The 25723-nt window shown below is 40.2% G+C and overlaps 1 protein-coding gene across 9 annotated transcripts in view; it reads left to right on the top strand.

Annotated features, from left to right (window-relative positions):
• Positions 1-25723, top strand: part of inpp4b (inositol polyphosphate-4-phosphatase type II B) — a 341040-nt gene that overhangs the window by 169573 nt on the left and 145744 nt on the right. For 7 of the 9 annotated variants that reach the window (XM_034687455.1, XM_034687454.1, XM_034687461.1 and 4 more), the window contains one exon: positions 7218-7262. The exons of the other annotated variants lie outside the window; for them this stretch is intronic. In XM_034687455.1, the coding sequence (XP_034543346.1) occupies positions 7218-7262 (45 nt within the window). The remainder of the gene's footprint in view (positions 1-7217; positions 7263-25723) is intronic. 9 annotated transcript variants of the gene reach the window in all.

Here is a 25723-nt window from a genome sequence, read left to right as displayed (position 1 = left end):
GCATGAGGCTGAGTGTGTCTTTCTGATGCACAAAAAGAAAGCATGTCGAACAAATAGTCTCTGAATAATTTATTTATTCACTTATTTATTTACTTACTTACTTTCTCTCAGTCATGACTGACTGTCATTTTTATCGTCTAAGTCTTGCAATGCATTCAGACCAGTATTGGCCAATTTGCAAATGTACGTATCAGAATCTATATTGGAAAGGAAACATGGTGTTGGATGTTTCTTGTAGTCAGTGTTCATTCTCAAAGACAATCTGATTTCATTCCTCTATGCAAACATGACACGTTCACATTTTCCTCTCCAAAATTCTGATATAATTTTACTCTGATTATCTACCTACTTCATTTTGTAGTTATTATAACTATATACAACATAGTACACTATATCTTCATGTGGATGGGTCACCAACCAGAGTCAAACCCAGACTTCTTCTTACTTTTCGTATGCGTTCAATTATTTTCTGCGTACTGACAATTCCACTCCTCTCCTCTACTTTAGAAAAGTTGGTGTCTAGCACAGATGGAGTCTGCTGAGACTCCTGGACTGTTGATGTGACAGTGCCTTATGATGGCACCAGAGACAACAACCCAGCAGCTGGCTCTGTCTCAGCCCACCTAGTTAAAGGGCTCTCAGTTGCCACCACACAACATGTCACCCAGGCTTATTAAAGTTTCATCAACACTCTCAATGAAGCCTCAGTTGTGGCAACACAAGGAGACATCACCCTTGAGGATCAGGAGGATGATGAGAGTAATGTGTAAATCAGGTAACGACACGGAAAATCTATTTACATACTTAACTGGTCTATTTGTGTAACCGTGTGTTAACTTGCCCACATGTTACAGCGATGTGTTTACTTGATTAATTAGTCATTTCACCAATAGACGTAGCGCAAAGATTGCTTAAGTCTGTTTATTTAAACGTTGCCTGTGCAGCGCTTAAACTGAGGAGACATTCATGAAATTATGACTTTATTCACATATTATTCAGACAACATGTCTGCTTAATTAGAAATTAAGAAATGTACTGTACGTTGCCTGTATTCTTTAATTAAGTCAACTCAAATTGAGGTTTTTTTGTGCCCCAGTAGGCAACTGACTCTCAAGAGGGAGCTTGGTTATGCTAATGATTTTGGTAATTTAGCATGTTTGTTATTCAATTGCAGGCACTGTAACATTGTTTGTTTAGTATGAATATAAATGAGCTTCCAAAGAGTACATGTAAGAGAATACAAAAAACGTTATCAATTTTTAAGCCTTTGCACTGATGATTTCTTATACATTTTTTATATTCTTGAAAAATAGAATCTTGTTTTGACCGTGTCTGAGTTTGTAAGGCCAAACTTTTTTTTAAATCCTGTAAAGAAATTGCAGATAAATCTTTAATATCAAAATTACAGCCCGTCTTAAACAACTTTTGGGAGTGACAGTATGAATAAAAGGAACATGTATTTTCGTACTCAGAGCTAGTCAGTCATTCTCCAGCAGTGTGTATAAACCCAGATTCAACTCTTTGTTAAGTTTGACGTCGCTGTAATCCATATCTGGGTCCAAATGCTTGCTCACTTGCTTTCCCACAACAACACATTATCAAAACACATTGACAGCATATAGAAATGTAACATGTCATCTGCTCATCAGGTCAGTCTGTCATCCAACACTGTCAAAGAATAAACTAGCACAAGATGCCAGCTCAGCAAACACTGACCATTCAATAACAAGTTAAACAAATGTTTAACTTGTTAGTGAATGATCAATATGAAGTCTTCCTTTTGGCTTTGCATTCTTGGTCTTAAGATTTTGTACGTTTTTGTAAACTTAGCAAAAGAGATAACAGTACCTGCATGCAGTGAATTACGTCAGCAGAGGGGGATGAACTGGGCACAGACTGTGTGTGATCACCTCTCTGATGACGGGCTGCCGGAGAAAAGCAGGGCGATGCCACCCGCTCGTTTAAAAAATTCGGAAGTGTTGAGTAACTTGGAGTGTTTTCTGCCGCATCTGTCCGACTCGGCACGTGCTGATGTAATCGCTCTGATTGAAGGTAGTTTGTTGCTTTTCTCTGATCATCCCAGTCAGACATCAGTTCTGTTTCATGACATGGATGTTGAAGGCCATAAACTGATTAAACAGCAAAACCTGACAGTACGGCTCGTTTTTGCAATGACTACCGCAAAGTAAATTCTGCCACAAAGCCCGATTTCTTTTCTCATTCCTGAATGGAAGATTGCATCGATAGAGTAGGCTCTGCAAAATTTGTAACCAAGCTGGACCTGTTAAAAGATTACTGGCAGGTCCCTTTGACACCAATGGCATCGGAAATATCCGCTTTTGTTCCACCAGACTCCTTTCTGCATTACACGGTTATGCCGTTTGGCCTGCGGAACGCTCCAGCTACATTTCCACGCATCATACACCGTGTCCTGGCTAGTGTTAAAAATGTCAAGGCTTATCTTGACGTGGTTGCCTATTCCTCTAGCTGGTCTGATCATTTAGCCACCCTGTCTCAAATGACAGCCGTCTCCGCAAAGTGTCCCTCACGGTTAACCTGGCGAAGTGTGAATTTGGAAAAGGCACCGTAACTTATTTGGGTAAACAGGTAGGAAATGGGCAGGTACGCCCCTTAGCGGCAAAAGTCTAAGCGATTATTGACTTTCTGGTCCCTGAGACGAAGACTAAAGTTGAAACTAACACCCTAAACAGGGTACAAGAGAAAACCACTTCTATGGTCTATTTATGTCAAACAAATATGTACCATCATAAATTTGACAACAACATAGAAAAGAATGTTGAATGTTTTGCAAAGTTAGTGGTTAGGGTTGCAAAGAGAGTGCACCCTTGATTCATATCAACAAATATTTCATGACTGTTACTTAGTCCCACCTCCCTTGCTGCGAAGAACTCTTTGCATCGAGTTGACAAGCTCCTAAAGTATTGTCCTGTTAACCTGGCTCCACTGGTGGACGATGACCTGCCTTAGCACCTGGTGTTGAATGGGAGAGCTTCTCAACATGTATCTAAAGAGTTCCCCTCTCTTAGAACACCACACATTTGGAAACTGTCAGTTCGAAAATGCTGTAACTTGGTCTCCTTAGAAGAGACCACACCACAGATATCCTAAAAGGTTTTACTTTTCTAATGTGGCCATGAAAACAACTCAGCGGTCGTACTTGCATTTTAACTGTAGTATTTGCTTGCATACCACTTCCATACAGGGTACATCTTTAGAGTTTGAAGTAAAGCAACCACTAAAGTTTAGAAAATCCAGCACTGACTCTAGAAAATTATTCAGCACTTTTCTCAGCAAACCTCTTTCATCCTCAAGTGAAAGCTGACTGTGCTGGCATTGACGTCTTCATCCTTTTTGAAGTCCATTCTTTTGAAATGTCTTTATCGCCTTACCTATTAGTTCTGACCTAATAACAATAATTTGCTAATCCCTTTTCATGCTTTTCTTTTCTGTGGAATAATTGTCTTTCTTAAGTCTCTTGACAATTCTCTCCCATGTGGTGCTTTTGTTGTCAGCGTTTGGTTTGAGAGTGCTTCAGTGGGTTAGGTACTAATTTAATTGTCAACCGAGTTCACCTGTTTGAGCCGGGCTCTTCAACACACTCATCGATTATTCAGTCAAGAAAACGTGATGAAGTGTATTTGTAACTTTCATTGAATATTGTAACATGGCCTTAAACTATACGAAATAATCATATTTTACTGTATAACACTGACATGCATCAGTCATTTTGAACTGATGAGAGCAGCATCAAATAAGAAACCCAGTATGTCTTATCTCGAGAAAGAAATCTCTGAATTTGTTTAGTTTAAGAGATGATTTACAAATGTATGCTGCATACTGTTTTTCAAAACATGTCAGTGATCTTAGGAGACTCTCGATTAATGTTTTCATTATACATATTGAACTGTTTACTTCCTATAATATGTGGAGTGCAAAGATATGACCAACACAGCACAGCACACACTAACAGATTCCAACAACCAGTCAGACTCTCAAAACTTAAAACCGTGCAAAATCTGTTGCAAACTAACAGGCTATGGAGTATATGATGATAAACAATGAACATGGTGGACGTCAGGCAGGAAGCTATGGTAGTCATCAAGCTAATTGTTGTTATCTGCTTGGCTACCTTGTTACATTCACTGTGAAAGCAATTTTTATCCAACTCCTCTCCTTGTCAGTTCTATTGCTGTATGTTTTTAAAGGTACGTTGTGTTCTTTCCACAAATCAGCAAGTGGGTCCTTCAATTCCATCTTAGTTTGTGCTTTGCACGATTATTGCCATGGCTGCGCTTGTTGTGCTTCCTTCTTCAGTCAGCTTGCTTTACCATTGATTTATTGTTTTGTTGTGACATGTCACAACATGTCATGTGACATGAGTGTGTGCTGGGCTGTCCTTGGGGTTCTCCCCGCACATCAGGATATTGGGTTATAAATATTGAACATATTGAAAATCGAAAAATTTACAATTTCAATTGGGTGCTGCCGAGATATTCTTCCAAGCAGATGGGGGAGGTGAAATCTCTCTTTACACACTTCACACCTCTGGAAAATCTGACAAGATAATCTTAAGAACTTTCAGAAAGTAAGGACTTTGCTGACTTTTGTCAGAAGGAGGGATTCAGGCCCAAAGTCATCCTGATTATCTTGTAGTGTGTACCCTGCCTAAGGTTACATTACTCATTAGGAGTTGTGTTTATTAGCATACCTGCAGTACACTAGAGGACATCTGTGGATATCAAGCCTTCTTTTTCACTGAAGTGCAAAAATCTATTCTTCTTTCAATGGAGCTTCAATAGAACAATTGTAAAGCAGTTGTTAATTGTAAATGCCAGGTTTATGCAACACGTTCTTAACATTATGTTTTGTTATCGTGTCTTGCCGAGACAAAGGGTCAGTATTTGCTTATTATGCTTAATTAGCTTAGCCTGAGTCAAGTCATGCTTTTTAATAGCCCATTGGAAAACACTGCAGAACCAACATGTTTATTAAAATATGATGGGAAGTCTACATAAAATTAGTCCAAGATTTTTCTTATGGAGCAAATTTACAGTCAGCTGCCCAAGTGTGTTTATCAAGCTGGCGATGGAGCTTGAATTATAGAACATGATCAGTTTCAAGTCTCATTAAAGGGCATACAACTCTTTGCTGTCTGTTGTTGGATGCCATTTACAAATTTAAAACTTTATTCAGAGGGTGGGCACTGTTTGGTAAACAATACAAAGTTAGAGTCATATACATAGCATACTTTTAAAACATTGTCCTCAGGGGGATCATGTTTGAAGGACAAAAAAACAGTGGCTGTTGAGCCCTTGAGGATACCACATTTAATGGGAGCAGGTGAAGATAAAAATGTTTCGTGGTTAATTGAGTAGGTTCTGTCTCTCTGGAAGGAGGTATACCTTTGAAACAGGACCTTGTAGACTAACTTTGGTCTCCAGGCATTTTAAAAGACTGTCATGATGATCCTGTCATGCTGCATGGAGATCAAGTAGTAAAATAATGATACAGAAACGGGAGTCAACATAGAGTAGAAAGTCATGAACAATTAGCAGGGCCAATTCTGCACTGTGTAAAGCTTTATATGTTAGACTTTGTCAAAGACTTTGACATCTTTTATAGTTTGGGTTGAGGTTGGTTTTGTCAAAGGGTAATAACTCGACAACAGAATTGGGGTTTTGTTGTCGAGGTTGATCACTTGCATGTTTAAAACCTGAGCAGACATGTCCATTTGCTAAACAGCTATTTATAAATGGTATAATAATGGGGCCAGATTGTGGGAAAACTTTCCTTGAAGAGGCATGATGGTATAATTATATGATAAATACTTACAATTACAATAGGGAGCTTAGAACTGGCACGGAACTTCTAAGCCTCCCCCACACACAATCTTGTTTGGCACTGTCTGTTACCTTATTATTGCATCATTTTGTTGTCTGATTATCGTGTAGCCACATCTAAGCAGGCCTTTTCTCTGTGAAGTCTTTGAAAAGAGGCTTTGTGATGAAAGGCTGTACAAGCAAACAGACCGGACTTGACATAAAAGCTGCCACAAAAGTGGTGAACAAAGTGTGGTGACTGATGTAATTATAAAACACAAGTAAATCATTTTTTAGTCTTTATGAAGGATCCTCATTATATAAAATGACTATTACCTAATGTCCCCTGGCTCCCATACGTCAGTAAGCATCGAGTGTCCATGGCCCATTAGTGGGGTTGATGAGCCTTAGAGGGGCCAATTGGGTCCCAGAGCCCCAGAAAGAGGAAAACACCATTCAGTGAGTTTCGAGCCCATCTATGTGTTATATCATTGTGCAGGTGTTCTATCTGTGTGATTGGTCGTATGTCAGACTGGGAAAGTGATGAATGAGAGACGGCGCTGGTGACAGATGATATGCACAGTCAGCCAGCTACTCATCATGATGGCATAAGCCCTCAAGGACAGTGTACACACTCTAAAAGATTGCAGTGAGTTTGCATAATGTGAAGTGAACACAAAGAATCAAGCTCTGGGAAAAATTGTGATCGGCATTTTCACCATTCTCCTGGAGCGTTGCAATGTCGCCATTAGTACAATTAAGGAAAATTCAGAGAATACGTGTGCATGCTGCGTGGCCTGGTAGCTTTGTACAATCACTGCAATTCTTTCCACAAGTTTTACTATCTCTGCTTCCCAGGATGTCATGCATTGTGACTGTCAACTTTTGTTACCTAGACCCACGCACATTCCATTTGACGTCTTGACAGAGAAACTGACCATAACTGACGTCAGAAGGCGAACAACTCACTCAGCCAATAGACGGCTTTATTAAAGCCTGGTCCCAATCAGTCACTGTGCCTTATGTGTTAAACAAATAAAATCCTTGGAGAATTATAACTAGCATAGCCAAATGTGTCATTTTAGGCTGCAGAATGAAGGACCACTAAATCCTAGAAGGGCGTATCCTCTTACATTTTATCGACTTTATGATTTATGTATTAGTTCTTCTATTACTGGATGATTCAAGTGAGATGTAGTCATAGCCTCGCACATCTTCTTGAGGCCAAATCATAACACTCAAGGTTCTGATTCACTTTCTGATTCCGTGTTTGTTTTTGCTTCTTCATTGTTTCTTCTTCCTTGCTTTTGTCTCCAATCCCTCTGTTTTCCTCTCAACTCCACTTCATCTGTCTTTCTTTCTTTCTCTGTCTTTCAGGTGTAATGCTAACACCCAAGCTGCCTCAGGTGGAGTTCAGCCTCGGTAAGTCCACTATTTACTCTGTGACTCAGCGGAGAGCTGGAAGTAAAGATATCCCACAATATACATTCTCGTAAACACAACAGATATAAGACAATCCCTCTTCCTGGCCTGGAAACACAGAAATGCCTTATATGCCATCAGGCCATTTGTCTTTAATACATCTAAATGTAACAGTCCCAGACACTTGACAATAACTAGATGCTGCTGACAGAAAGACTAATACAGAAATCAGTTGGAATTAGAACCACATCTGCAGAGATCCTTCATCCTTTTTTTCAGTTCTGAAACATGCGCATACCCCAAGAGAGGTTGGAAGGGACAACACAAAAAAAAGCACAAAGAAAACATTATTCAGAAAGGGAGGAATGTGCTTTTAAACTTTCTGTTGAGGTGGCCTGATTCATCCTTTATCCAACTGAGATGTTAGAATTCTATTTCCAGACATATTATTGAGGCTCAGGGCAGGTTTTTCTGAAGCAAAAACTCAAACTCAGAAGATACTATTCCAGTCTGTAACCGACCAGACTGACAGCCTCAAAGACTGTCTTTGAGGTGACTGCAACAAAGGCTTCCCACGGATCTGTTAACAGTCAGCTCTAGATTGACTGAATATAGATATTTTAGAGCTATCACGCCTGTTTCATGTCAGCACTTTGAGTGAGGAGGATCATCCATCAGACCCTTCTTCCCGCATGTCACTGAATGAACTCTTGGCCTTGGCATGGCTCAGATTATTCCTTGTGATGAATAACATTTTCATTTTTTTAAAACAGCATTTGGATGTCTCGTAGTTCTGAAAATCCCTGAGTCGTTGCAGAGAGAAAAGGTTTACACTGTGCCATAAAAACACGATTAGAGTGGAAATCAATAGAAAAGTCATCATCTGACAAACATGCACAGACTCAGGAGTTTATGTGAACATAAAGTAGGTATAGACATGCCAACATAATTTGCAGAGAAAAAGTGAAGCCCTTTTTATGTGTCTCCTTTGGTTTCTGAATGTGTTTGCTCTTGTGATAGAAGTGATACTGCAGGTTTGAAGGTTTGCACTTGAGGTTGAAAAGCTATTTGAATGTAAATTTTCAGTCATGGTAGAAAATAGAGAAAAAACTACACCTCTTTTTAAGTGCTTTGTTGGAGTGTGTGCTCAGCGTAGAGTTCATATGTTGAGCTTTTCATAGAGCCATACAACCCTCAACGATAGTCATATTTTTACAAGTTATGTGCAGTTATGTGAATATAGTTAGATCTGAATAACTTATGCCTCTGGAATGGTTTATTTTTTGATTATTGATGGTTTACAGTTTAATATAATGAATTGTTTTCGATTAAGAAATTAAGTTGTATATGTTGCATTAAAATCAGTTGTAACCAAGCTTTCCGCCTACATCTACCGACATGCCCCCAGCCTCTTTAAGGGCTCAGCAGTTGAAACAGAAGTTCAAGGCGAGCTAAGATTGTGCAGCACTTTTGTTTTTACACAATAGGGCGCTCAGTGTGGATAAAATGAAATAATTAATGCCAAAGAAAAGAGAAAACCATTCACCAACTGAGCCCTGACAGCCCACACAAACTATTCAGTGACAATTTTAATTATTGAAAAGCAAACCAAAAAAGAATAGAAATGTTTTGTCGCTACTTTTGTAAGACGTGACAGTCAAAGCAAAGCCCTCTAGTCCTCTGGAAGGTTATTTCAGTAGGTAGGAGAATAGAAGAATAAGCAGCTTAAACATATTTTCATTCAACCTTCAGTACAGTGCAGTGCAAGATACCTTGAGAGGTAAAGATGTTGACCACTGTGTGGAAACAAATTCTATAATGTTCTAGAAACCAGTGCAGCACTTTAAGGAGAGGTGTAATGTCCTCCATTTATATAGAAATCTGTCTTTCAGCATGATCTGCAGCTTCCCTGTACAAGGTGGATAAACTATACTGACCATGAAGAGTAACTATTGACAGTTAATTGTGCGCACATGTCCTTTATGGTTGTATGTACAGTTGAGGTCAAAATTATTAGCCCCCCTTGTGAAATTAGATAAAACCCTTGATTTCTCCATGAAAATGACCATTAAAAACAAGTGTTTATAGTTTATGTTTCCAAAATAACAAAGTTAAAATGTTCACTATGTTTGACTTGGATATTTTATTGATGCAATGAATTGAAACAAGAAAAGGTAAAAATGGCACGTCCAAAATTATTAGCCCCCTGGCCCTAAGTAGTCAATAGTGCGCCCTTTCTGAGCCACACCTGAGAACAATCTCTTCAAATAGTTCTTTACAAGGTTGGCACATGTCTCTGGAGGGATTCTGGCCCTTTTTTCCAATGCAAATTGTTCCAGCTGGTCCAAAGTACATGGTTTCTAAGCATGGACATTCACTTTGAGCACCCACCACAGATTCTCAACAGGATTGAGATCTGGGCTCTGTACGGGCCACTCCAGGACCTTGGTTTTGTTGTCCTTTAAGAACTGTTTGACCAATTTTGACATAAGCTTTGGATCATTGTCTTGTTGGAAGATCCAGCGCTGACCAAAGTCGAGACTAAGAGCAGAGTTCTTCATATTATCCCTCAAAATGTCAACATAACTTTCTTTTTTCATGATGCCATGCACCAGAACAAGATTTCCTGTGCCTGAGGCTGCAAAACAGCCCCACAGTAAGATGCTCCCTTCACCATGCTTAATTCTGAGGACCGTGTTCTAAGGGTTGAAGGACTCTGCCTTTCTTGGCCAAACATGAACAACATCCATATGCCCAAAAAGTTCCGTCAGATCAAAGGATGGACTTCCAAAACTCATCTTTACCTTTCAAATGTTCCGGGCAAACCTCATTCTGGCTCTGATGTGCCGCTCTTTGAGTAAAGGCAAGGCAAGGCAAGGCAGCTTTATTTGTATAGCGCATTTCATACACGAGGGCAACTCAATGTGCTTTACATTAACACATTAAAAGCATTGGAGACATTCAGACAAGCATAAAAGAACATAATTAAAATGACAAATATGATAAAACAGAAAAGAAAAGGAAAATTAGAAATATATTAAAAATTACATAAAAATTTTAATTTAAAGTGGGTTAAAATAATCTAAGATAGGAAGGCAGAGGTAAATAAAAAAGTCTTAATCTTTGATTTAAAAGAGGTGAGAGTTTGAGCAGACCTACAGCTTTCAGGGAGCTTGTTCCAGATATGTGGTGCATAATGACTAAACGCTGCTTCACCATGTTTCGTTCTGACTCTAGGAACTGAAAGCAGACCAGTACCTGATGACCTCAGAGGTCGAGGTGGTTCATAAAGTATGTATTTTGGGCCTAAACCATTCAGTGCTTTATAAACCATCAGCAGGATTTTAAAGTCTATTCTCTGACAGACAGGAAGCCAGTGTAGAGATCTAAGAACTGGAGTAATGTGGTCTACTTTTTTGGTCCTTGTTAGGACTCGAGCAGCAGCATTCTGTATGAGCTGCAGCCGTCTGATGGACTTTTTAGGGAGTCCTGTAAAGACCCCGTTACAGTAGTCTAGTCTGCTAAAGATAAATGCATGGACGAGTTTTTCTGCATCCTGCTGAGACATAAGTCCTTTAATCCTTGATATATTCTTAAGGTGATAGTAGGCTGACTTTGTAATTGTCTTAATATGGCTGCTGAAATTAAGGTCTGAGTCTATGACTACACCAAGGTTTCTGGCTTGGTTTGAACATTTCATCATTGCAGATTGGAGCTGAGCAGTAACCTTTAACCTTTCTTCCTTGGCTCCAAAAACAATCATTTCAGTTTTTTCTTTGTTTAACTGAAGAAAGTTCTGGCTCGTCCAGTCATTGATTTGTTCAATGCATTTACTCAGTGTTTGTATGGGACTATAATCCCCTGGTGATATGGTGATGTAAATGTGTGTGTCATCTGCATAGCTATGGTATTTTATTTGGTTGTTTCTTATTATCTGACCTAAGGGGAGCATGTAGATGTTGAATAGTAGAGGCCCCAGAATGGATCCTTGAGGTACTCCACATACGATTTTCATCCGCTCAGATGTGTATATACCTATAGACACAAAATAGTCCCGGTCATTTAAATAGGACTTAAGCCAATTTAGTACTGCACCAGAGATTCCCACCCAGTTTTCAAGTCTGTCCAGTAGTATCTTGTGGTCAACTGTGTCAAAAGCAGCACTGAGATCAAGTGATACCAAAACTGAGATTTTGTCGTTGTCTGTGTTTAAATGAATATCATTGAGGACCTTGACTAGAGCGGTCTCTGTGCTGTGATGTGATCGGAATCCTGATTGGAAGACATCAAAACAGTCATTTATCATTAGATAATTGTTCAGTTGTTGAAAAACAGCTTTTTCAATAATTTTACTTAAAAAAGGGAGGTTTGATATCGGCCTATAGTTGTTCATTTCTGATGCATCTAAATTGTTCTTCTTCAGGAGGGGTTTAATTACTGCTGTTTTCATGGCCTGGGGGAAGACACCTGTAAGAAGAGACATGTTGACAATTTGAAGCAGATCCGAGGTCATGCAGTCTGAAACCTTTTTGAAAAATGGTGATGGTAGAATGTCAAGGCAGCAGGATGAGGATTTCAAATGTTGTATTATATCTTGTAGGTTTTTGTAATTTATTGGATTAAATTGTGTCATAGTGATTGAGTTGTTTTTTGGTGGACACACAGATAACACATTCCCAGTACCTCGTACAGTAGTGCTGACTGCTTGTCTGATTTTCTGAATTTGGCGGTGAAGAAGAATGCAAATTCATTGCAGGCCTTGGTAGATAAGTGTTCAGAGGCCACTGGCACAGGGGGGTTTGTTAGCCTGTCGACTGTAGCAAACAGGGCGCGTGCATTATCTTTGTTTTTGGAAATAATGTCTGAGAAGAAGGTCTGCCTTGACTTTTTCAGTTCTAGATTAAACATGTGAAGTCTTTCTTTATAAATGTCATAATGAACCTGAAGCTTTGTTTTACGCCACCTGCGCTCAGCTTTTCGACATTCCTTTTTTTCATGTTTGACCTGCATGGTATTCCTCCAAGGCGATTTTTTCTTATTGGAGACCACTTTTACTTTAGTTGGTGCAATGGAATCAATAATGTTTGTAATTTTTAAAGTGAAATCTTCTACAAGTTCATTTGCAGAGAACCTAGAGAGGGGGGTTATGGAAGAGAAAGCCTGAATAAATATATCACTGGTACTTTCAGTAATGTAACGTTTTGAGATAACCTCAGTTTGAACATTAGTGTTCACAGATAAATCACTTTCAAAGAAAACACAGCAGTGATCAGAGAGAGCAACATCAGATACCAGAACCTTGGAAATGTTTAGACCCTTGGAGATAACCAAGTCTAGGATGTGGCCCCTGTTGTGTGTGGGCTGCGTCACATGCTGAGTGAGTCCAAAGTTGTCAAGGACATAACACAGTTCTTCAGTCACTCTGTCCTCAGGTTTGTCAACATGGATGTTAAAATCACCAACAATTAAAACAGAATCAAAGTCAGTGCAGATAAGAGACAGTAGTTCAACAAGGTTATCAAAGAAATCAGTACAGTATTTAGGTGGTCTGTAAATATTAAGAAATATAGACCGAGAGGATGTATTTAACTGAAGAGCCACATATTCAAAAGAAGTGAAATTTCCATAAAACACCTGCTTGCATTTGAATAACTCATTAAAAATTATACTAACACCTCCTCCTTTTTTATGCGTTCTAGTCTCACTCACAAAAGAGAAGTTTGGAGGGCATGATTCAATGTGTACAGCTGCACTGTTATCTTGGTCTAACCAAGTCTCTGTTAAAAACATAAAATTAAGATTGTGTTTAATAATAAAATCATTTATTAAAAAAGATTTGCCTCCCAGAGACCTGATATTTAATAAAGCTAAGTTTAGTGAGTTAAAACCAGTTGTGTTATTTTTTACAGCTGTTTGTGGCTGACGAGGAAGTGGAGCTAAATTTAATAAGTTGGCAGATTTAGTCGAGTATCTTCTGTTTCTTAGCAGATTTACCCTTTTTCTATTTCCTGCCAACAGAGGAATTGAGGAGGCTACCTGAATTCCACAGGGCCCCGGCTTTTCCTGGTTGAAAACATTAATGATATCAGCTTTGAAGCCTGGACCCGGCCCATATCAGTTAGAATTGTTATGATGATGATGATTCTGAGGAGGTGAAGGGGCTTTGTGAAGTTTCTGTGATGGTGGTTTCGGGCACGGTGGTGGGCTGGGGGCTGGGCGGTGGGGTAGATTTAGGGGAGAGAATATGGGATTTGGACGGGGTGTAAGCTTGATTCCAACATTGACAAGCTTTTTCATCTCATCCGTAAAATCCAGGAGGGGGGAGGAGGGAGAGAGAGTGACTGGAGAGGGCGGGGAGTTGGCTGGTGTTTGGGGTGGTGAAGAATAGAAATCTCCTCCTGTTGGGAGTGGAGGCCACTCCTCTTGTTGGGGGGTGGAAGATGGCCGCAGTGGAGGCCACTCCTCTTGTTGGGGGGGGTGAAGATGGCCGCAGTGGAGGCCACTCCTCTTGTTGGGGGGTGGAAGATGGCCGCAGTGGAGGCCACTCCTCTTGTTGGGGGGGTGAAGATGGCCGCAATCTAGGACGCTCCTCTCGTTGGGGGGTTGAAGTTGGCGGCACTGGAGGACGCTCCTCTTGGGGGGGTGAAGGTGGCGGCGATGAAGACTCCTCCTGGCTCAGCGATCTCAGTCGTTTTCCTCCAGAATGTGGTCTTATCTTCTGTTTTGTTTTGTCTTGTCTCTTGTCCTTGGCCAGGGAAGCTGGTGTGTGATACACAGAGTAAAATAGGTTGGAAGTGAACAATCTTACTCCTGACTTGTTGAGGCAAAATCCATCTGCCTTAAAAAGGTGTCTGCGTTCCCAGAAAATATTAAAATTGTCAATAAAGTTCACTGATTGAGCAGCACATGTAGCTTTGAGCCATTTGTTCAAAATCAACAGCCTGCTGAATCTCTCGTCCCCTCTTCGGACAGTCGGTAGAGGGCCACTGATAAACACCACAGTATCAACAGATCTGACTTTGCGCAGCAGATCAGTAAAATCTTGTTTCAATACCTCAGATTGTTGCTTCACAACATCCAAGGCCCCAGTGTGAAGAATGAGTGATTTCACCGTTGTGTGGTCAGCAACAATGTCCAGAATTTTGTCTGAAATGTCAGAGACCGAATCGTTGGTGAAGCAGAGGACTTTGGTGTTTCTCTTGCCACAGAGGCTACTGACCTCTTTCACGGCCCCATCGCCCACGATCAGTGTTTCAGGCCCAGTCGTCAGCTCCCTCTGCGGCCTTTTGCTTATAGATTTGGTCTCGTACCTTCCCTTGGTCTTCGAGGACACAGGGTTTCTCAGGTCCTGGGATGGAGAGTCAGGATCTTGTGAAAGTGGTGCAAATCTGTTCTCTAAATGTATCTTTGTTTCTTCTACAGGTTTGCTCTTACTAGTAGTTTTTACTGCTGTCCATGGCTGTTTCCTCCTTGGTAGGGGGGTTGAGGCGGCACTCCTTCTGGATGAGAGTGCAGGCCAGCCAGTCGCATAAGAAATCTCAGGGCGCTTGGCTCTGCCTGTTATCCGTTCTCTCATGTCCGTGGGAAACGTTTTATCTTTAGGCCTAGCGCCAAGAGTGTTCCAGCTGGTCCCAACTGCACAGTCCTCCTGTTTTGTAGTGTCATTGTTTGGGCTAACTAGCCGTGTGTTAGCAGGTACATGTCTGCTGCTCTGACCCCATGGAAGAGTGGTGTCATTCCCGCATAGTCCATTCACTTCCACATTCACTTCTATCCGATGCATCTTTGTTTCCAGCACAGCAATTTTCTGAAGGATCTTCTGAAAATCGTCCACAGTGAAAGGAGGCATTTTGGTTCCAGTTAGCTTAGCTGCTAACAGGCTTTTGCCGATCAGTAGGCCACGTTTGCAGTTTCGATAAAATGTCGAGATAAGGCAGTTGTTTACTTTGTCGACAGTAAATTATAGTCCCAGTGGTTTCTAAGTATCCTGGAGTGACTGCTTGTAGTCTCTCAGTGAAGAAAAAAGAGTTAAAATGAAAAGAATGCAAGCATAAGCAAGAGCAAGCAAAAAAGCGTCTGCACTCCTCAAGAGCAGGAAGCACAAAGTTAAAGGGGTTCTTCTGGGACAATGGTCTTGAAGCCTACTACGATGAAGATCCCTCACAACTGTACTCCTCCAAACATCAACTCCAGAGGAGGTCAGGTCAGCAACAATCACTTTGGCAGATGTCTGGGGCTTCTTGCTGACATCTTCGACTACTTTCCTCTCCAAAGTTCTTGAAATCCTGCGTTTTCTACCACGCCCAGGTTTGTTTCTAACATAGTTTGTCTCCTTGTACTTTGCAATGATGCAACGTACAGCTATTCTAGACACTGTAAAACGCCTGGAAATTATAGTATAGCCTTCCTCCTTGTTATGAGCCTCCATTATCTTCTTTCTGAGCTCAAGACTGATTCCCTTTGTCTTTGGGATGGTTAGTATGAGTAGTCTCTCTCAATAACGTGTTCAAGTGCCCTGTTTGGAGTCCCTTACGTAAATCTCAATGCTGTTTGAATGCTCAGGTGTTGTTAGGAAGCCAATTGACCAACAGGTGTTGTTAGGAAACCAGCTGACTGCTCAGGTGTGTTTTAAAAGCAAAAATTCACATGGGGGCTAATAATTTTGACCACCCTATTTTTCACTATATTTGATATAAAGTTATCCTAAAAATGTATTTAACATTCCAAAATGTACCAAAGCTACTAAAGAACACTGGTGAATGTTTGCTTATATCAAGTTTTATCAATGATTCAAACATTGGGCAGAATTTAAGGGAAATGTTCCAGAATTCCTGGGGGGCTAATCATTTTGACCTCAAATGTAGATGGTTGTGTATTGAGTGGTGCCCAATTTCTGCTGTTAACTTTGTAGCTATTTGACATTTAATTATAAAGCTGCTTACATACATTTTATCACGTACGGGAATCAGGCTGCCCTGAGATGATCATTATTAAATAGGAATTCCCCTGATTTTACTCATGTTGCAGAGGTTTACCACTGTGAGAGCAGCTGTTTAATACCTTTTGGCTTTACAGCAAGCTCTCTGAAGTTTTCATAAAAAACTAGCCCAGCTGATGTCAGCAGGGTTACTGTATGTTAAGAAATTAATGCTCTTCATGTTGCATCAGCTCTGTATAAGACATGTCCTAAGTTATAGTGCAAAGTCCATACTAAACAGTATGCTGAAAGTAGTTAGTTTGTAACTTAAGCTGTTTCATTGTTTGGTTGCACTATGCAAACACAAGGTTAATTGATGTTAATTGACTTTATGGAGGACTTTTGAGGTGTAACTTTTGCTTACCTTGCAACCTTGTAAAAAAGTTGGTTAAGTGTACATTGCACCCTGAATTAGTCAGTCAATCAAACTAAGCAAAGATTCAACATACACATAGCTGGCGCAACTCGGTGCTAGAAGTTTGGCTCAAAATAGGAAGAATGCAAATAGGATTTCAAAGTGATTTCAAAGTTTTTATATTTGGGGCTTTTTATGCCTGTATTCAGAAGACAGTTGATAGAGTAGGAAGCTGAAAAAAGAGAATGGAGGCGTCAAATGCAGCAAAGGGCTAAAGTGTCAGATTCAAACCTGGGCTGCCAGCTTTTGAGGACAATAGCCTCTGCACTAACCCTAAACCCTTTGACAACTGAGCTTGACCGGCACCCCAAAACTGAAAATTGTTACATAATCCAGTGATATCCTAATTAAATGAATCTTTATTGTAAGTGCATTTGCTTATACCGTGTGTGCATGGCATTTAAAGGGGACATATCACGCTTTTTTCATCAATATATATTGGTCTAAGAGGTCCCCAAAACATGTCTTTAAAGTTTATGCTCAAAAAAACACTTTGAAATCAGATTTTGGCATGCCTGAAAAGTCCTCTTCTTCATTCCTCATCAGAACACTCTGTTTTCCCTCTGACCACGCCCCCTCAGGAAGTGGATGTGCCTCGGCTGTCCAGCACGTTGATCTAATGTTTACATGTTGGCTGAATATACACGGCTGCTCACAGATCGCGTTACTTCAACCCTCTGAATCTGATCCTAACGGAGAGGCGCCTGTAGCAGGACCTTTCTGAACGATTGGTCATAGATTTAGTGTTTCTTGTTGTTTTATTTATCAGTATGTAGACGTGTGTCTTGGTACACAGCTACGAACATGTAGCTATGTGGCTATGCTAACTAGCGCTAGCACTTATCCATGATAAATAAAAATCATCCACTAGATCTTCAAATCTGCAGACGTGGGGAGTAAAACCGACCTCTGCCAGAAAGGCAGCAGGACCTTTTATGAAGGATTGGTCACAGATTTAGTGTTTCTTGTTGTTTTATTTGTCAGTATGTCGACGTGTGTCTTGCTACAGCTAGAGCTACAGCTAGAGCTACAGCTAGAGCTACAGCTACAGCTACAGCTACAGCTACAGCTATGAACATATAGCTATGTGGCTATGCTAACTAGCGCTAGCACTTATCCATTACAAATAAAAATCATCCACTACATCTTCAAATCTGCAGACGTGGGGAGTAAAACCGACCTTTGTGTTTATTAAGACCGCCTACAACTAGCATGCCTCCCTCCTAAGCTCCTTGTTAGCACACATTTGTGCAGGTAATGAAAAACGGAGGAGGGATTCAGTATTATTTTATACAGTCTATGGGCTGAACAAGCTCCGAGCTCTGACTCCGTGACAGACCGGATATTGTTGTTACGTAACAAAAACACGGAAGTCTGAAACGGCTCGTTTCACACACATTTACAGAAAGGTGTAGAAATCAAAACAGGGGCAGAATGGATTTTTTTCATTCTCGGGGGGTTTGTAGACATGCCAGGGACACATATTTCAGGTAAAGAACCATTAAAAAGTCAATTTTGCATGATATGTCACCTTTAAGGTTTTGATTTCTACCTCTCTGGCACATGTTGGTTAATGTGACAGTCAGAGTAGAGTAGCAGTAGTTTTTAGAAATCTCAGTTGGAATGGGAGAACATAGCAGAGGCTCTGCAGTCTTAAAGGTGACATATCACGCTTTTTTCATCAATATATATTAGTCTAAGAGGTCCCCAAAACATGTCTTTAAAGTTTATGCTCAAAAAAACACTTTGAAATCAGATTTTGGCATGCCTGAAAACCCCTCTTCTTCAGTCCTCCTCAGAACACTCTGTTTTCCCTCTGACCACGCCACCTCCGGAAGTGGATGTGCCTCGGCTCTCCAGCACGTTGATCTAATGTTTACATGTTGACTGAATATACACGGCTGCTCAGAGATCGCGTTACTTCAACCCTCTGAATCTGATCCAGAATCTGATACTGACGGAGAGGCGCCTGCAGCAGGACCTTTCTGAACGATTGGTCATAGATTTAGTGTTTCTTGTTGTTTTATTTATCAGTATGTAGACGTGTGTCTTGGTACACAGCTATGAACTTGTAGCTATGTGGCTATGCTAACTAGCGCTAGCACTTATCCATGATAAATAAAAATCATCCACTAGATCTTCAAATCTGCAGACGTGGGGAGTCAAACCGACCTCTGCCAGAAAGGCAGCAGGACCTTTTATGAAGGATTTGTCACAGATTATGTGTTTCTTGTTGTTGTATTTGTCAGTATGTCGACGTGTGTCTTGGTACACAGCTACAGCTACAGCTATGAACATGTAGCTATGTGGCTATGCTAACTAGCGCTAGCACTTATCCATGATAAATAAAAATCATCCACTAGATCTTCAAATCTGCAGACGTGGGGAGTAAAAGCGACCTCTGCCAGAAAGGCAGCGGGACCTTTTCTGAAGGATTGGTCACAGATTCTGTGTTTCTTGTTGTTTTATTTGTCAGTATGTGGACGTGTATCTTGGTACACAGCTACAGCTACGACATGTAGCTATGTAGCTATGCTAACTAGCGCTAGCACTTATCCATGATAAATAAAAATCCTCCACTAGATCTTCAAATCTGCAGACGTGGGGAGTAAAACCGACCTTTGTGTTTATTAAGACAGCCTACAACTAGCATGCCTCACTCCTAAGCTCCTTGTTAGCACACATTTGTGCAGGTAATGAAAAACGGGGGAGGGATTCAGTATAATTTTATACAGTCTATGGGCTGAACAAGCTCCGAGCTCTGACTCCGTGACAGACTGGATATTGTTGTTACGTAACAAAAACACGGAAGTCTGAAACGGCTCGTTTCACACACATTTGCAGAAAGGTGTAGAAATCAGAACAGGGGCAGAATGGATTTTTTGCCATTTTTGCCATTACTTCCCGTTACTGGTGAATAATGAAATAGAGACTTCTGCCGGCCGACAAGGTTTTATTTTCTTTGCAAGGAAAAGGTCAGTCAACACCCGAGCGGTTGGAATGAAGAAAGACCTTGAACATGGGGAAAGCTTGAACATTTATACCTGAGAACCGCCCCCAAGGTGTGTTTCACACCCTTTGTCTGTTGCAGTGTTGACAGTGTTCCAAATATGTGTTATAAGAACTATCTCTTACTTTTTATAGGCTAAATGTGATGTGCATATGACCCTTTCTTAATTAGTAAGAAGGCTGTTATGGAGTTGGGTTTCCATTTTATTTTTAATAATATTGCATTACAAAGTTAGAATGTGCAGAAAAAAATAAAATAGCCGTATGGAAAACATGTAATGTTAGAGTGAAGCTACTGTCCAGTTGCATTCAGGAAATTTGGTATTCCTGCATTTTTTAAATGTATTTACCCAACTACAAACCACACCTGGGGAAATGTTGTCATCAACAGCTCTCATTTTAATGTCTTTGATTTCTGTCTCCAATAATAAACCGTCAGAGTATCAAGTAAGTATTTCACAAAGACATCCACTTATCCTGACAGTCAGCAGAACAATGTATAGTCTTTGTTCACAGCTAAATTTCACTCATAATTTAAAACAAAAACTGTTACCATCAAAACACTTCTGCACAGCTACCGTACAAATGAAGTTATCAACTGTTTATCAGGCTCATCAGATGCTGTATTTTACTGCAGCTGCTTTGAACCTACTTTTCAAGCCAAAAATTATGAGGACAGTTTTATGTGTTGGTCTATTTTGACACCGTGTCAAAAAAACATAATTTGAAGAATCGGCTCTTTCTTATTGTGATATAGATACAAACAAGCTCACTGGAAAACTTTGATGTTAAACCAATTTAAAACAGAGACTTCTGGGCCACAGTGGAAATAAAAGATATTACCAGTATTATAATGTCTGTCTGTGTTATGCCAACTATTAGATTGGTTATCATATTGATGTAATGGATGGTTAAATTGTCTACTTTTCTGTGACACCCAAACCGAGCTTGACTTTCAAATACAAACCATTTGGTTACTTCAAAGAAGGATATTCATTCATTTTTGTGGAAGTATTTCATTCGCTTTCTTCTCTTTCTTTAATAAAGCCTTTATTCTTGTGTCAGTGTAAATGAAGGCTGTGACATATTGAATATCCGGTTAATTTTCTTACATGATTGATCAGATTTAAAGCAAAGTCGTACTTCTTATTTCTGTGAAGTGTTGCAGAATACATTTATTCCATTCCAAATAATGCTCTTGGCTTTCTTTTGTTAAAATAAGTAGATTTTTTAAGTTTTTCTTTTGAATAAGAATTAACAAAGCCCTTATACAAGGTTTATAAATACATTTTTTATGTTCAAGAAAAGAAAGAATTATGAGAATTATGTTTCCTGCAAAAATATCCTGAAGTAGCAGGTGCAAATTTTCTGGGAAAGATGGCTTTACAACTTTGAATAATGCAGAATTCATTTCAAACGTAAGGCTACATCCATATGGGAATACATGGGTTATATTGAGGTCTGTTCCTGATTTTTCATTGTTTGCTTGTCTTAATCTTGATATGAATTAACATGAGTGAGAGAGGCACTCTGCAGCAGATGAAGGACAAATTCATCACCACACGACAGCCCTTATTTTCCTCGCTTTTCCCAAGACCGACCGGCAAACAGGTGTGCAAAAACGGTGGCACAGGCACATAATGTTGTCAAATTAATTGAAGCATTGAAATAATTATCGTGATGAATAACCATCTTGAGGAGATGAGCGAGTTTTCTGTCTCCTGTGGCAACTCCCAGGGCTCCCCTCACGATTAAATGGAATTTAGATTCATTGTGAGGTCTCGGAGGCCCAGTGCATTAAAACTAATTTCCTGCAAATTCATTTTGAAAGAGCCGTGCATAGTCCAATCACAGAAAATAAATACAGCAGCGTAATTGAAGCCTCCTAGGGTGGGCAAACATTATTACTCCAATTGCTCAATTGTTATGGTAATTTAGTAATCAGTCGCAGTGTAGTTTGGTAGGTGAGTTGCTTGACGAGAGTTGCAAGTCACGACACTGTAAAATTAATTTCACCTAAGCTAAGACAGGTTATTCATCGTGACACGAGCAAAAATTGACAAAATAAAATGTACTTCTGTATGCCTCCTTTTTTCTGCACTTCAAGCCATTATACTCCCTTCTTTCTCTTCTATGTGCTTTGCTCCTCTTTCCTCCCTCATTATCTCTCACTGCTGCTTCCTTCCTCCAGCTCCAAACGTCTCTCCGAGGGACTCGTCTTTTCCCTCCGTCGCCCTCTTTATTTCCCTTTCCTGCCACCCCCACCCAGCATCATAATAGCTCTGACCTTAGAGGGTCAGTCTGAGTGTCATATCCCTGTAAGAGAGCCAGCGTGGTGATGCATGGTTGGCCACCCAGTCACATTTCAATCACCAGTTTGTCAGTGGTTAACTGTGCGACCGGGAAGGGAAGATCCCTCAAGCCCGGTCAAATATACGTCCCCCCAAGGTGACTGATGGGGACAGTCAGCAGCTTATCTGCAGTGTCCAGTCTTTAAGGCTTGTGTGAATGTGACTGCCAACTCTCCATTTCGTAGAAGAAAAGAGAGTCAGTGAATTCAGAGAAACAGAGAGCAACGAATCAGATAGGTGGGGAAATGGTGAAACTGACTGAAACATGAAGGTCATGCACTCAGGTTGCTTTTGTGGGATCTGGCTGTATGTGCAGCACAAGCTTGCATGCTGTATGTTTGCATGCCTCTATAGCTTTATTTATCACTATGTAGGTCTGTAAATAAATTATTTTGTGCATAATAGCCCAAATTACAGGCACACAAATAGTATCATATGAGTTTCATAAGAGTATCAGGTTCTGTGAATATATCCCTGCATGTTGTTTTTTTGTCTTTGCCTGCAAGATAACTCCTCTGCTTCAGCTTTTCCTCCTGCATAAGTAAATGTGAGACCTCCTTTAATGTGAGTCCAAAAAATCTGGCACCAGGATCCTGTAGAGAGAAAGGGAATGTGGAATGAGAATAGCCCCTAAGAGATAATACATGCATGAGCTCTGCTACACTGCAAGATATTCAACAACTGAGTCTCATGTCCTTGGCTTGGAGAATGAAAGACTGTTAATGTAACAGCACTATTAACCGTTTTTTTACACATTTGCCTCCTTTTTTAAAAAAAAGTGAAAGACAGAATTTTAAGCCTCAGTTTGGTCGCTCTTCATTGAATTTATGATAAGACTAAATTTCAAACAGATCAGCTGATATTTAGAAGGGGTTACTTTGCCTGATTATTTGCTTGAGTGGATAAGAAAATTGGCTCTTGGTTGATCAGATTGATTTCTGGCATTTGGAAAATATTAGTCGTCCCGCAGTTTGAGGAGTTAAAAGGCCAGCTTTCCCACACAGCTCCTGACTCATTACAAGCTATGATATGAGTTTTTTAGCTATTTTATTTGAGTAAAATGTTATTGGGTTTGTAAAAGGTCAAAAGAATGATCAGGGTGTGTCTTTATTAAGCTTCAGTGTGAACAGCCAAGATATGCCCTCTTAATTGTTCTGTAGCTAAAGTCTATTTCAGCGTGACTAGAAGGCATACAATGCTTCATAGCTTCATGCACACATTGTTAAAAGCATTGTTTTATTACTCGTGATGTACATGACTGCCCACAAACATGTGCCCAGGCTCCAACAGGATATGGAAATCATCAGGTCATCAGAACGGAGGCAGCCATCATCAGTCAGTTTATTGCATCTTATCTCCCCCTGTAGTTAAATATGTAATAAAAGTCTTTTAACTATGCTTGCAACCACCCATATACAGAAATTGAGACTCCAGATCACGTCAACCTTCTCCATGTTTTATTTATTCTGTCATTACCTCCTCTGGTTTTGCGGGAAAACATGAAGATGTAGATCAATGCGTCTTAATCCCACTTCTGAAGACTCTGAGTGGTTTTTAAATCCTACAAGGTGCAGTCATGCTGTATTATATCCTCCAATGTAGACCCACACTGATTAGAGTGATAATTTTTCTAATTATTCAAGGATTTTTATTCTTGTAACAGAAACCTCTGAAGTATCCCTGTTTTGGTGTTTAAAGGCCTTTACAGAATGTAATGTTATCTAACACTGCGTGTATGGACAGTAAATCCATAGAATAAATAAACCAATAATACCAAACCTTGCCTGGTTAAGAAGCTGGTTCTCTATGAGAGCATTAGCATTTTATAAATCAGTAGCATCAACAGCAGTAATACATACTTCTAGGTTTGCCTTGTAATAGCTGCAGCACTAAAGTCCATTTAGAGCAAGTTATTCACTTCATTATTCACTCCATGCTCCCCTGCTGTGGCGGTGCCCTACTCCCAGACTCCTTACCAACTCCCCGACTAAAAACTCTGAAGCGTCTCAGCTCCTGGATATTAAGAGTTCTTGGCTTCATTTAAGCAGTTGTATTTTTATTATGGGAAGGATGTATTTTCTTTAGTAGATCTCCTCTGAAGACAAACCTTGATTAATTGCAGGAATTAGGGAATCTGATTTAGTGCAGGTCTTTTTCAAGTTTATGGCACATGCATGGATAGTAATGGATCAAACTCAGTCCATTTGTGTTTATGTAGCACATTTCATACAAATGTAAACTCAGTGTGTTCCCAGAGATCCACTATTAATCAACCATGAGCAAGCACTTTGGCAGCAGTGTCAGGATTGTACCTCCTGTACCCTCTATATACCTACCATACCTCCTGATAAGCAGAAACCTCAGGCACAACCAGACTCATTGGTTAACAGCCATCTGCATTGACTGGATGGGCTGAGAAAGTGAGATAGAGGGAGAGGCAGACAGACAAACATTGACCATCCATCCATCCATCCATCCATCCATCCATCCATCCATCCATCCATCCATCTCCACTTATCCGAGTCTGGGTCACACGGGTAGCAGTCTCAGCAGGGAAGTTTAGACACTCCTCTCCCTGGCCACTTCCACCAGCTCCTCCTAGAGGATACAGAGGCGTTCCCAGGCCAACTGAGAGATATAATCTCCTGGGTCTGCCCCATGGTCTCTCCCTAGAAGGACATCCCGAAACACCTCCCCAGAGACGTCTGGGAGGCATCCTTACTAGATACCTGAACCACCTCATCTGGCTCCTCTCGATGCAAAAGGGGGCAGTGGCTCTACTTTGAGCCTTGAGGAACTCCAGAATATACGGCTGCAGATCATACAAAATCGATCAATGATCTGCGACCTAGGGTGTCCTGGTGCTCCGTGCACTTATGAACACCCTTATGATCGAACAAACAAACAAACATTGACCAAGACTTAAAATTCTACTTTATATTTCATTAGCCAACACAGTCTTTTCATATTTAACATCTAGGTCCTGACCAGATGTTGCTTTGACTATTGATAAAAAACAAATCAAACAAAGAGATGTTTAGTCTCCCTAAATTTAGGTTTATATTTCTTTATATGTGCCAGAGTGTATGTTCTATTAGATCAAATAGCATTTAGGTTCTAGGATTAAAGAATAAAAAAACTATTTGCTGGTTTGGAAAAATATTTTTTTGTCCAAATAAGTGATGGAGGGCAAAGTCGGTGTACTTCTCATGGCCAATGCTTGATGAGTCCTTTGCAGAATAAGAAAAAGAAGAATGTGTGTTAAACCAAATGTTGTTGTTGTTGTTTTTTTATACCAAATCCCTGCCTTGTTGTTGTCCCTCGGCTGCAAACCAAATGGACCAAAATTTCCACAGGATTAGATAACATGATCAAGTAACAATAAATGTACATAAGGGCAAAGGACACATGAACCTCTGATTCTAATAACATCTGGGCAGCGCATTCAAGTTATTAAAGTCAGTCTAATCACAGTCACATGCACCCAAGCACCCAAGGACACATCACTGTAGTATCAGGGGATCAAACCCCCAACCTCCTGATTGAGAAACTCGTCTACTGAGTCCTTGAAACCTGTTATTCTGCAGATGTGGTATCATTTTGAAAATGTGAATATTCTTCAGGATTTATTTGCCCTCAATAACATGCTAGTGTTTCCAATTATTATACAAACTAATCTAATGATAGAATTAATTGATAGATGACATAG

This window comes from Notolabrus celidotus, chromosome 7 (assembly GCF_009762535.1).
Source record: "Notolabrus celidotus isolate fNotCel1 chromosome 7, fNotCel1.pri, whole genome shotgun sequence".
Taxonomy (NCBI): Eukaryota; Metazoa; Chordata; class Actinopteri; order Labriformes; family Labridae; genus Notolabrus; species Notolabrus celidotus.
This window is presented reverse-complemented; position numbering and strand designations above follow the sequence as displayed.